At 39.1% G+C, this 14,012-nt stretch overlaps 1 protein-coding gene across 15 annotated transcripts in view; it reads right to left on the bottom strand.

Annotated features, from left to right (window-relative positions):
- The window catches only part of tnrc6c1 (trinucleotide repeat containing adaptor 6C1), a 443,993-nt gene that overhangs the window by 15,946 nt on the left and 414,035 nt on the right, over positions 1-14,012 (bottom strand). For 10 of the 15 annotated variants that reach the window (XM_078401021.1, XM_078401026.1, XM_078401034.1 and 7 more), the window contains 9 exons: positions 13,770-13,957; positions 13,573-13,653; positions 12,523-12,580; positions 10,880-11,046; positions 7,731-7,904; positions 6,501-6,641; positions 5,964-6,083; positions 4,907-4,990; positions 1,025-1,247 (listed from right to left, as the gene is read on the bottom strand). In XM_078401021.1, coding sequence (XP_078257147.1) covers positions 1,025-1,247; positions 4,907-4,990; positions 5,964-6,083; positions 6,501-6,641; positions 7,731-7,904; positions 10,880-11,046; positions 12,523-12,580; positions 13,573-13,653; positions 13,770-13,957 — 1,236 coding nt within the window. The remainder of the gene's footprint in view (positions 1-1,024; positions 1,248-4,906; positions 4,991-5,963; positions 6,084-6,500; positions 6,642-7,730; positions 7,905-10,879; positions 11,047-12,522; positions 12,581-13,572; positions 13,654-13,769; positions 13,958-14,012) is intronic. The other 5 variants (XM_078401022.1, XM_078401027.1, XM_078401024.1 and 2 more) reach the window with 3 other exon arrangements.

Here is a 14,012-nt window from a genome sequence, read left to right as displayed (position 1 = left end):
CTGTCAACTGCTGAGAAGTTTTAAAATTTTGAGTAATTTTATAGTCGTTAACAAGATGCACTCAGCATGATCCTTTACTTTTATTGATAAAATTATCTTTTTCTGAGAAGCCAATCTGATGATTTGGCTTGCATAGTGTATAATAGTTGGACACTTGTAAACATGAACCCTTCAGCGTTATCCTGTTTACAGGATGATTTCATGAGCCTCGATGATATTTGTTGGTGATTTCGCACCATGCATAAAAACCCCACCAGTTACAAGCATCAATAACATTTATGTAACCATTAAAATTGCTATTGCCAAACCAAAACAAATTATTAGCCGAATGCATTCAAAAAACTCAACTAGCTTTAGGAAAGTGCAATAATACCTGGCAGCAGAAAAAGAATCACGAGTCACTTTCCTGGAAAATAATGTCCGGACAAATGTGGAAGGAATTTGAACTCAGATTTTGAGGTACAGACTAGTTCAATGTCCTGGCGCATCTTTAGGATGCCCGCTATTCACGTTAAAGATGTACATTTGGTTCCAACAGTAACAAACATTAGGTATTTTTAATCACTGCAGGATCCCATGAACAGTAATTATTGTGATCAGATCACGGCAGGTTTAGGGCGGCATAGTGGCGCAGCAGTAGAATTGCTGACTTACAGCGCCAAAGATCTGGGTTCAATCCTGACTAAGGGTGCTGTTTGTATGGAGTTTGTACGTTCTCCCTGTGACCTCGTGGGTTTTCTCCGGGTGCTCTAGTTTCCTCCCACACTCAGAAGACGCACAGGTCTGTAGGTTAATTGGCTTTGGTAGAAATAAATGTAAATTGTCCCTGGTGTGTAGAATAGTGCTACTGTGCTGGGTGATTGCTGTTCAGCGCGGACTCAGTGGGCCAAAGGGCCTGTTTCCGCACTGGATCAAATTTCATCAACAATTATTGTAGGTTAAGAAAAATTGACAGAGTATCAATGAGTAGAGCAAGATTGTATTTTCCCCAAGTTTAACATTATTCAGTTGGTAATGAACCTACCCAAGGAATATGCAGGGAAAGAATTGGGTGAAGTTTGTTGCTCTTTGGTCTGCAGGTCTGAAAGGCTGGGAGGTGGATGATGACTCAGATTATCAATGGTTACTTTGCCTGCAGATGGGTGCAATGGTGGATGTGATGGTTGCTGTTTCATCAGCAAGGCCTGGGTCAGTTGCCGCTGGTGTTCTTGGATCTGCTGCTGCATGTTGTTGATTGTACGTGCAACCTAAGGGTAAAGGAAATGCAAATCAGAAGTGATAATAATTCCAGCTTAGAACAAAAATCACAATTAATTGACAAAAACGAACGTATTCCTCATGGATGAACCAATCATATGTAGGAACAAATTCTTAACAAGATGAGGGCCGAGGAGGGGGGTACCACTTTTTGTTAGGCAGTATATTCTCTTGAATTTGCTAAGTAGGTCCCACAATTTGCAGTTGGACAGATTATGACCAGACCACTACTGCATTGCAAACTTCTAGCACTAGATGGAACTTCACAATCTTTAGAACTGCTGATGTCCATACGTAAGACATACGAGCAGAATTAGGCCATTCGGCCAACCAAATTTGCTCCGCCATTCGATCATGGCTGGTCTATTTTTCCTTCTCAACCCCATTCACTTGCCTTCTCGTTGTAGCTTTGGACACCCTTGCTAATCATAAACCTGTCAATCTCTGCTTTAAATATACCTAATGACCTGACCTCCACAGCTTGCATCTCCCTACGTAACTTCCTTCAGTTCGGGATGTTGGGTATTCCTCTAATGCTGTCCTGATGCACATCCCCGATTTGATGTGACCCTCCACGCTCACTAGCAACTCTGTGGTCATTATCAAATAGCTAGAGTGCATTTACTGCTGAGCTTGTACATTGCCACAGCAAGAATAGATTTTGGATGTTTTCCTGCAAGTTGAGAGAGGAGTGAAGCAAGGCCACATCTGGAGTGCTGAATGCACAAAGTTTGAGGGGGTGCGCATGAGGGGTCAGGCATTTGCTGAATCTGCTCCTCCATCTGTACCCTTGTCTCTTATCCCCATCACAGCTTTCCTTCTCAGACCTAGATTTCTCAGTTATCATCATTGGGAAGCACACCACCCTCAGTGTAGCTTTGATGCAAAACCAAATGCTCGTTAAATCTTGAAGCAAAACAAAAACAGATGCAGGTGGAGTAATCATAACACCTTACACTCACTCCTGAATGAAAGGACTAACATTTTCAGCTCTGTAGGATTTGAAAACACTGGATAATTAAACCAAGCCATTACACTGGAAACAGTGCCAAGTTTATATGGGAGAACCTTTTGGAGGATTATGAGCAGCTTCTTTACTTCCACAGTTAACCATGCACTTGCTGTTGTTATTAAAGCCGCTGTCAGCCTTAGTCAGTAATAACAGGGAGAGCTATTATCTTTGGCCAATACCTCAAAGGAGGAAGCCCAAAATAAAAATCTGTGGTGCATAAATATTTATCCCTGAAAAGATCCACAATTTTGAAAGGAGTGCAAGAAGAGCAATGAATAAAAAAGCTCAATTGCTTTTTAAGTATATTCTTGGAAACATATTAATGTATTCAAGGATGAAAACTTGAGTCAAGCTGTTCCAGCCACAATAGTTCCAACACTGGCATCTGCCAGCCAAGATGGAAAAATGCCCAAGGATGTCCTGACCACAAAGCAGCAACATTCCAATCTTACTAATTACTAACACTGTCTCTGCAATCCTCTGCAAAGTGTTGGGAGTTGCTGTACACTGCACTATCCAGCAGCAATACAAATGCATAATAAAATCAAATTAGAAAATCTGGAGTGTCAAGCAGAAATAAAGTTTTGGGTTAATTAATTTAATCATATGAAAATTTGATGAAGTTTATTGATTTGGAACATTGACTCCATCTTCACAGATTGATCCACTGAATAAATCTTGCAATCTTTTTATGTAGGAAAATAACTGCAGATGCTGGTACAAATCGAAGGTATCACAAAATGCTGGAGTAACTCAGCGGGTCAGGCAGCATCTCTGGAGAGAAGGAATGGGTGACATTTTGGGTCGAGACCCTTCTTCAGACTGATGTCAGGGGGGGAGGGGGCGGGACAAAGAAAAGATATAGGTGGAGACAGGAAGACAGTGGAAGAACTGGGAAGGGGGAAGGGAAGAGAGGGACAGAGGAGCTATCTAAAGTTAGAGGTCAATGTTCATACCGCTGGGTTAGAGAAGTCAATGTTCATACCGCTGGGTTAGAGAAGTCAACTTCAACTCCCCCTCCGACTCTGACCTTTCTGTCATGGGCCTCCTCCAGTGTCAGAGTGAGGCCCACCGTAAATTGGAGGAACAGCATCTCATATTTCGCTTGGGCAGCTTACAGCCCGGCCGTATGAACATTGACTTCTCTAACTTTAGAGAGCTCCTCCGTCCCTCTCTTCCCCTCCCCCTTCCCAGTTCTCCCACTGTCTTCCTGTCTCCACCTATATCCTTTCTTTGTTCCGCCCCCCGACATCAGTCTGAAGAAGGGTCTCGACCCGAAACGTCACCCATTCCTTCTCTCCAGAGATGCTGCCTGACCCGCTGAGTTACTCCAGCATTTTGTGATACCTTGCAATCTTTTTACTTCAGTCGAGCTGCACCAATAACTCGGTCGCCAATGTTCAGTTTATGATTCACCAGTATTCACCTGTGAAATCACTGGAAATCTCTCGACTGCCTTGGTACAAATATGTACAATTCCAGTAATGAAACGAGTGGCATCCTAGTATTGAATCCTAGTAATATTTGTGCCGACAGGACTGACAGGCAAAACGTAAATTGGAATCATGGAGTCATGTTTAGCACAGATGAAATTGGTGTAGTTGTTGGAAACCAATCATCGCAAGAAAAGGACTTGGTGCTAGCATTCCTCAGGTAGGGTGCCCTCAGGCAGGCAGACTTCAACGATCTTTGCTCCATGATTAGATCACAAGTGGGAATATTTGTTGATAATTGCACAACATTCAATCCGGTTCACAGCATTTTGGAATTAAATTTTTACAACTCTTTTCTATGATTCCACAGATCTATTGCAAAAGACCCGTAGAAAGTGATAGTCACAGAGCATGGAAACAGGGCCTCGACCCAACTTGCCCATGCCGACCAAGATGCCCCATCTATGCTAGTCACACCTGCTTGCGTTTAGCCCATCTCCGTCTAAACCCATCCTATCTATGTACCTGTCCAAATGTCTTAAATATTGTTTCGAACCTGCATCAACTACCTCCTCTGACAGCTCATTCCATATACCCACCACTCTCTCAGTGAAAAAGCTGCTCTTCAGGTTCCTATTAAATCTTTCCCTTTCATCATAATCTTGTATCCTCTGGTCGTTTATTCCCCAACTTTGGGTAAAATACTGCATTAATCCTATCCATTCCCCGCATGATTTTAAACACCTCTACAAAATCATCCCTCAACCTCCTGCACTCCAAATAATAAAGTCCTAGCCCACCCACCCTCACCCTAACGGTCTGGGAACATCCTCATAAATCTTCTCTGCACTCTTAATAACAGCTTAATAACATCCTTCTTCTAACAGGGTAACAAAACTGAACACAGTACTCCAAATGCAGTCTTACCAACATCTTGTACAACTGTGACATAACAGTGCAATTGTAACATAACAAGTAGGAATTAAGCAGAACAATGTAAATAAAATTACCTGGCAGAATATATCGCTTTCTTTGACCGTACGCAATAACCATTATTACTGAAGGTATACTTTAAACATTTTTTGAATCTTGAAGAGCACATGAAGTAATGACATTGCATGAATGAGAGAAAAATGTGAAGTTAACACAGAGAAGTAAATGAATGAACCGAAGTCAATTCTGAACCAGCTGTTCCTATACATACTTGCTGCTCTTGTTGTCTAATGGTTCCAGAAACATTGCGCTGGGCCTGTAACATCTGCTGCTGGAAGAGTAAACGCTGGTAGGCCTGCAAATAAAGCATTATTATTTTTAATTTTAAGAATAACATGCCAATGAAAATTTTGAACCATTTCAACAGTGCAATTCAAACTCTTCTTGTACATCCAGTAAATGGTAATGAATTCTTCACATGTGCTGTAGAACAGCAAGTTTCAACAAAAACTGCTTTTCTTTCTATCCTTTCCTTAGTCATTGAGTGACTAAGAGGAGGGGGGGGGGGTAAGGGGGGATGGAGTGGGTGAGGGGAGGGTGCTAGACCAATGCAGGAGAGGTTTGGAGGGGTTGAGGGGGGATGGAGTGGGTGAGTTGGGGATGAGGGGGGATAAGGGGGGTTGAGGAAGGATGGAATGGGTGAGAGGGGGAGGTTGAGGGGGGATGGAATGGATGAGTGGGGGGGAGTGGAGGAGGGGATAAGGGGGATTGAGGGTGATGGAGTGGGTGAGGGGAGGAGAGGGTGCTGCACCAATGCAGGAGAGGTTTGGGCCCAAAGGGTCCACCGCGGTCTAGTTCAATTAAAAATTCACCTAACATTGGTAAATTCAGCTTCATTTGGTGGCAATGATTCTGCTGGTTCCAAAGGAACATTAGATTTCCATGTTAACTCATTTTAACCAATTCTCTTCAGGAGTCAAGTTTTCCAGAAGCTCATCCGTATAACTTAAAAGTACAGAAATTAGGAAACTGATCAGATAATGCATCTAAACAATTGATTGTTACATTGGCAGTAGCCAAGGAGAAATTGTTTGCAGCTCAAGTAACATCTCTTTTGTGAATCAGTACAAGTAAATCACAAAGCCATAAAGGGGCAAAACAAACCTGATTAATGTGAGGAAGATGTGTGCAGAATTGTTTTGTACTTTATGATGGAAAACAATTTCAAGGTGAATTGACCTTGGAGGCCAAAAATTAAAAATAAGAATATTAAGATAGTTTTGATTACATAAGTTACCACTGTGGTTGAAGATGGCAAAAATACTTACCAGCTGCAGCTGATAAAGTTGGTTTAACATAGTCATATGCTGAGGGTTAATTGGCGAGGCTAATAGTGCAGGGTTGAGACCCATGTTTTTTGCTGCAAATTGCAAGAGCTGTGCTTGAACCTTTAGAGAATATAGAAAGATGCTCAAGCCAACACTGATTATATCCAGAATTATACATATCTACTACTCTTCTGAAAGAAATCAATAATCATAGGAGTTTCAAAACTATACATTTAGCTTTGAATATCTTACTTCAGCTTACTTCCATGACAAAGCAAAATAGTTATGTATCATTTAACGGCCAAAGATAATAAACATTAAAATTTAAATGGGCTCTGTTCTTCAAAGCCAAAATAAAAAATAAAATTGTATATTGAGTATATAGAGTATATTTTAATCTAACTATATCTAATTGGTTTTATGTAATGCATTTTTTCCTTGGAGATAAGAAATAAGCCTTAGATTGAAGCCTGGATGAATTTAGAGATAACACAAGATAGTTACCGAGCAATTCAGCTAGTTTGTAACATCTCGTACCTGAGGGGATAGAAACTGAGGCACTTGAGCACGAAGACTAGGCTGGGATGAGTTAAGAGGTTGCACTGGCGGCTGCTGTTGCTGCTGCATGGTCCTGGCTTGTGCTGCTCCGCTATTGCCAAACATACCTAGATTGCCACTCTGTCAATTAATAAAAATACCAGTTTATCAGACATGTGCATAGATTAATATCATCTGATCTACATACATCAATTTAGTACTGGCAATCAGAGTCTTCAATTTCTTCAGTGTTAAAGCAGCACAAATGTGAGAAAGTATACGTTATTTATTGTCGTTAGCACATCTTCCCCAGCCAACAATGGGCCCTTATGGACTCCACCTTCCCAAGATTAGCTGTTGCCAGCCTTGTTTTGTTCTGGCCTTCTCCATCTTTCAGTCTGAAGAAGGGTCTCGACCCAAAACATCACCCATTCCTTCTCTCCAGAGATACTGCCTTTCCCGTTGAGTTACCCCAGCTTTTTGTGTCTATCCACAGCACAGAAACAGTCCACCACATTCAAGTCAACCGTGATGCCCAGACATGATGATCACTTTTGCTTGTATCCTTGATTGACTTTGGAATCATAATAATCCAGGGAAAGATTGAAAGGGTAATTTTGGGCTACCAAACACAAAGAATCATTGAATGGAATGGGCATAGAAGCCGAAGGAAGCAGCTAACTTGTTTTTCTTTAGGCTGGAAAATGAGTGGGGAAGAACATCGTACAAATGAACGATAAAGGAAATGTATTCACAACGAGTTCAGGCAGATTGTGCGCCAATTATAAAAGTGTACCATAGATCCAAATCTGAAATACTCAGTGTTACAAATTAAATTTTTGGTAAGAACTCCAGTTATCCATTTTTGAGCTTTCAGTGAACTTATATATTTTAGTTTCTTTAATGAAGAAACAAATATATATTCGTTTAGTTTATTGTCATGTGTACGGAGGTAGTGTGAAAAGCTTTTTTATTGCATGCTTATCCAAGATAGGTCCAGTTAAGTCTGATTAAAGATAGTCTAAGGGTCTCCAATGAGGTAGATAGTAGCTCAGGACTGCTCTCTAGTTGGTGATAGGATGGTTCAATTGTTTTGCTAATTCAGATTTATACTAATTTCAAGAATTATAATTATACTTAATATTTATGAGTTGATAGAAAGATATCTGATTGCATTTCAAAGTAATATCAACTGGGTTAAAGCAATAATTCACGAATAGCCAGTCTTACCTGTCTAGAAGAATTCAAGTTTTGCATGCCCAGCCCGGAGGCAATGGCACCAAGAGCCTGATTAGGGTGTGCACTGTTTGAAAGGGCGAGCTTCAGGTTTGGTGAAGGCAAAAATGGTGAAGTAGGGGACTCTTCCACTAGGCCGCCATCCTGATTGGAGAAAGATAGGGTGAGCTATGCAGTGCCAACCAGGGCACAGCATTGTTACATGGTAGTGGAATGGTATTCGGAGCAAGGACAGAAGGATTCCATAGTCAAAATAAAAATGGGGTTAAAAAGGTTGATGGGAAATGCAGGTTTGGAAAAGTGAAAGACAGAGAGAAAGAAAAACAGGGTTAAGGTGCATGACTAAGAATTTCACATATTAACAATGATGTACATACATTAAAAAGAGCAAACATTGCAGGAGTAGAGAACCAATAGGTGAGGAAAGACTGCAGTGACAGCACATTTACCAGCTCCATTTCAAAATATTACACTCACTTATTGATATCAATTTTTTAACATGTTAAAATCACTGTTATACCATTCAGCTCAGTTTTCAGTGAACTTAGTAATACTGTTTAGTTCCTTCAATTAAGAAACAAATTTGTTTCATTATTTAATTTAAGAATTCATAGTCCTTAATCTGAATGCAAGAATTATGATTAAACAGACATTGTAGATTGTTCCGTCAATGGAAGACACATTGGGAAGGAACAATGAGAAGACACATTGAGACACAAGGAACTGCAGCTGCTTGAATCTTGAGTAAAACACAAAGTGGTAGTGAAACTCAGCAGGTTAGGATTCATGTCCTCCAGAGGAGCTGTATGACCTGCTGTGTTATTTCAACACTTTCTGGGAAGACAAATGTTCTCTTTTCGTTAAATTGGCAGATAACTTTCAGGTGATCACATTGCACACATACTTCCAACCTTTATTAGTATGGGTGTCAGGGGTTATGGGGAGTAGGCAGGAGAATGGTGTTGAGAAGGAAAGATAGATCAGCCATGATTGAATGGCGGAGTATACCTGAGGAGCTGAGGCCTAATTCTGTTCCTATAACTTGTGAACTTTGTTAATATTTAATGAAAATAAGACATTTACATTTTATATTTGGTTTTAATGCGTCTTTCATATCTATTTCAGGATTTTACAAAACACTTTACAGATCAGGAAATACTTCTGAATTGCAGTTACTGCTGCGATGTAGCAGATTTGGTAGGTAGTTTTATTCTAAAAGCTGCCATTCAGAATACAACTTCAGCCTGAATTGTACAGGACTAGCAGAGTGTCAGACACATTAAAAAGGATTTTAATTCCTCTTGACAGCAGGGAGGGTCAGGGCATTTGGGACACAGCCTCTGGTTCAGCAGCCCCCAGGCAAGAGAACTTGAAACTATGCCCCAACCACCCTGATGGATGAGAACTAATGGGCTATGGTGCTTTTCGGTATCATCATGGTAGCAAGGCCTAGAAATTGATTTAAACTGTGGGGTCACAAAAGATTAGCACAAGGTGTGGGCTGGAGAGAGGAAGATTCCCCAATGCTTAAGGAATGTGGCTCACCAAGGTTGATGAATCACACCACCTGCGATCACTGCCTGCTCAGCCATCTGAATTAGTGCAATGAGACCTTTTATATCCACAGCAGTTGCGGGTTGGAAACTCAATTTATTGACTAAACTGCGAGACAGTCCTTCCAATAGTACAACAATGGATTTCTTTGTTCATGTTTATGGAATTAGACATTATCTTTTGACCTAGAGCTGGAAATGCTACCAACTGAGCTCCATCTAGAATTGAGCAATGTTTTACGTAACATCTAATGGATGCTTTCCACGGTATTAACAAATGATAAAACATTAAGATGTTTAACTAACAACCTCCATTTATATAGTACTTCAATGTACAAGTGCAAAAACAGCACTTTAAAAAAGGTGAAAGAGACAAAGAACCTGATGCCAAACAGTGGAGAAATCAACCCATTCATTACACCCATGCACACATTAAAAGAGGGTGAACACAAGGATATTTTAACGTAAAAATAAATCACAAACTGAAACACATTCTTTAAAATCAATATGGAATTATAAGCAAGCAAAGCCTAATTAAAATTAATTTGCACGGAAAACAATGAGCATTAATTCTCGATTTCAAAATTCAAAAGTACGTACAAATATGATGTGGTAATATTAGCAAAGAAATGACATAACTTAAAACATTTGCAAAATAAAAATGTTCATTGACTACTTTTGGTGATGCTTTTAAAGCTTTGACTTCTACTTATTTAAGATTCTTGAAATAAACCAGTCTCAAAAGCTCCGAGGGCTTGTGTTTCAGAAACAAGGTCATAATGCTTGTACCATATTGGGAACATCAATCTCACTATGGTTTGGTGACCGTAACACGCCCATTAAACGTTTAATCTATTATCGCTATGCTGATCTGTAAATATTTGAACTTTATAACTGCAACTTTGACAGATCCAAGTTCATCTTAAAACAATAGCAATGTCAATAGGTAAATGTTTGACTTACTGCAATCATGTCAAAACTATTTTAATTTTGGCCAATTTTTATTTTTTACAATGTAGCAAAATAAGCCTGCACCCCAACAGATCAGCAACAGTCATGGTCAGTTGCTTTGCCCTCCCTTAGCAGTGTTGCAAATTATTGCTAAAGCTAGTTTTCAAAAATGTTAAGGTGCCCAGAGATTCATAATCAACACAAAAATATTGACTTCTTTGCATGAGCTCAATTTATATTTGGTTAAATCTATTTTGATGCAATAAGTCTTTTAAATTTTTTAGTTTCACACAATATTTTACTACAGGACGTCAGTCAAAAGTAACACTTCAAGAATACAGCTAGGGATAAAGGCTACTTGACACTATTAAAACAAAGTTCATCCCAGCTTAAAACTTCATCTGATTACTTAAAATCTTTTTCTTCCCCCCTATAGATTACCACATAGATTTCTAAGTGAGATCCAAATGTTGGCCAAACTAACTATTCAGCATTATTCCCTTTTCTTCTTTGAATTCAGCTGAACTCTAGCAGAGATAGTTTTGTTACCCCCCCAAAATAATTTTTGTTTACAAGGTAACGAAATTCTCCATCAGGACAAAACTATTGTTCCGTTTCTGTTAGTTAGTTATGACAAACCTTGTCAAAAAAGGTGGAGTGATCCACGGAAGACTCTTTGGAGATAGAAGGTGGTCGGCAGCCAAGTGGTTTAGAAATGATTCCATTGTAATCTGACATTCCCATTCCACGTTTGTCCATCTCCACTTTCTTTTCCAACAGAGCACCTGGAAAAGGGGAAAATCCATCTTAACACAAAACAAAAAAGAAAAAGGAAAAAACAGAAGACAAACATTAACTTCAACTAAAGACACAGGCTAGTGAGTGCAGGTGAAGTGCAAGAGTATTTACATACAACATGCAATGAATGGTCACATGCTGAGAAGCATTTGAAAGAACAGATTGAAACAATCCACTATACAATAATGTGCTAATGAATGCCATTTCACTGTTGGACTTGAGGACAATGATCAAAAATCTCCCAAAATTAAAAAGGTAGAGGAAAGGAATACAAAACCCCACAAATCTATTACAAAGACTAGAATAAAGGATTAACAGATATTTTATTACTACTATGAGAGTAAAGTGAAAATAGAACTATATGACTAGGTGTAACTGTTTGACAGATTGTAGCTGGAACAAGATATGTGGAATAATTCTGGATTCATAACTGGCTTGCTGTAACAAACAACATGGGCTGATGGTAGAGCAGCAAATGCCAAGTGCCTCAAATGAAATCTACTTGTGTTTCAGAGTATTCAAAAGCTGTAGGCATGCTGGGTTTACGAGTCAGAATGCTAACAAGAAAAATTCAATGGGATGGAAATAGTGTGTCGCACAGGAAGCCAAGCCAACAAAGACCACATTTTCAATTATATTCTCCCCATAACCCAAGCTCCAGTGTAAGTTGCATTTTCATACTTTTGCAGGCCATTTTGTAATTTTGCATTTTGGAGAAAGGACAAGCAAAGAGAAGCTCTTAAATTATTGGATGGTGATGCACTTTATCCTGTCTAAAACGGTTACAATTGTTTCGTTGGGTTGCTGTTGTCTAAATTAATTAAACTATTGCATCCGGCCCAATCAATTTATATTAGCATTTGTTCTTCACATAAGCAAACAATCTTGCACCTTTCCATGCCCTATACTTCACTAATCTAATCAATAGCATTGACAGTTTGTCATCATATGAAATGTCAACATTGTCCACAATTAAAAGAACAAATAACAGCTCAAAGTTCTTTACCCCAAAATATAATTGAAAGTTTGACAAGTGGTTAGGCCAAGGAGTAGGGAGAGCACCTGACTCAGATGAAAAAGTGGGTCGGAAGTCCAAACATGGCATCAATAGAGTGCAAAAACAAAAAGGAGTTGTCGTAAGATGGGGGGGGGGGGGGGGGGGGAGGGGAATGGTAAATTAATTTCAGACATTGAACCAGACTGCAAAAAAAATGAATTGCCTACTTCAGCATTTCTCCCCTCCCCCAGAAGAATATGTCATAGGGATACCCTAAGGCCAGCCTAATGGTCATGCATGGCATATACAGCACTGGAACTTTGTAAAACATGCAGAATTCAAGGCTTCCTGGAGTTCACATATCTATCAACATGGCCTTAAACCAGCAAGATTTGTGAATTTTAAAATAAATCAGGATGTCAAATGACTTTTACTACTTAAAAATCTCATTAAGAACAAATGTCAAAACCACATCTCTCAGACTTACCCATAGCCTGATCAAGATTCAGGTTATTACATTTCAGAGCCTCTTCTGCTGGTTCTCTCTGTGAATGATTATATATGCCACATTTAATTGCTTGTATTAAAGATGTCAAAAACAAAATTAGTTTCATTATGGGGGACAACATTCTTACAAATGTGATGCTGATATGCAACTGCATAACTGATGAGCATTCAGAAGATTGATTTGTACACAAACTATCATTTCTAACAAGATACATTTGTCCTCAATGTGTTAACAGCATATCAGAATCCAGTGCTGGAAAAAACAGTAATTCTATCTGATGCACAGGTTTAAATGCAAAGTTTGGTTTTTTAAATGTTAAGACTATAACTTCACACCACACAGAACATTTCAAGCTAACTGAATTACATAAACTGAATGGGTATCAAGTTGAACACCAATGCACCTGGAGCGCACACAATTAAACAAAAACTACTGAAGGCAGTATAAAATGCTTCTCTTCAAAAGAAAGGGATTGATTTTAACGTTGTGCAACAGTTGAAAAGAGTATAAATTTCTGCCTTTATTTCAATTCAACAACTTACTCAGAATCAATGAAATCAGGAGTATCCAGTCGTTAAACTGAACAAGGCAAGGCATTTTAAAAAAACAGGAAAGCGCCATTTTCGAACATATTTTAGAACAGGATTTGTGTTTCATTTATCCAAAAAATTACTAATTCCAGTGGTTTTGCTGTAAATCTTGATAACACCACAAAATGTACCCAGTGGTATAAAAGTTGACTGCAACTTCTATCCGGTCTTAACTGACTTATTTTAAATGTGCCCTCATGTATTTAACCTTTCACTTGTTTAGCAGCAATAATTGGTAATTCTCTATTGAACCAATTACTGAATTTGACGTAGATTCACACCAGATTAATAACCCAAAATCTAATGAATGCAATGCCCTCTGACAGTTAGCCAATCTTGTACAACTGATTCAACCCTAATTGCAAACTCAACATGGTCAAAACATGAGTGTGCATGTACTTATAATGGAAGCCAAGAGATTTAACAAAAGGGTACTTACAGGAAAACCCATATCAGTCAATTGCTTTATCAGGCGATTCATAAGCCAAGTCTCTTCTTGCTTACTGGATGCTTTTATACTCTTCAAAAATATAATCAGAAACATTTAAACATTGACAATGGAGTCAAACTCTGCCGCCTTCACTACAATAAAATGTCAATTTTTGGAAAACCACAAAACTAAAAAGGGAGATGTACCTTCTGATGCACTTTCTTGCTCGCATTGCTCCAGCCTGATGAATTACAGGAAGAGTTGCTCTCCTGAGAAGCTACATTATTCCACATTCCCATCTCTCCCTCATCTTCTTCCCAGTTAGAATGATGGCTACTATTGAGGGAAATTTCATCTCCACCGCTGACCCAACCTTCTTGCATAGTTTTAGAAGCTGAATGGTAATAAATATGATAAAAGGATATTTAAATTATGCAAGGACACTTACA

This window comes from Rhinoraja longicauda, chromosome 6, assembly GCF_053455715.1.
Source record: "Rhinoraja longicauda isolate Sanriku21f chromosome 6, sRhiLon1.1, whole genome shotgun sequence".
Classification (NCBI taxonomy): Eukaryota; Metazoa; Chordata; class Chondrichthyes; order Rajiformes; family Arhynchobatidae; genus Rhinoraja; species Rhinoraja longicauda.
This window is presented reverse-complemented; position numbering and strand designations above follow the sequence as displayed.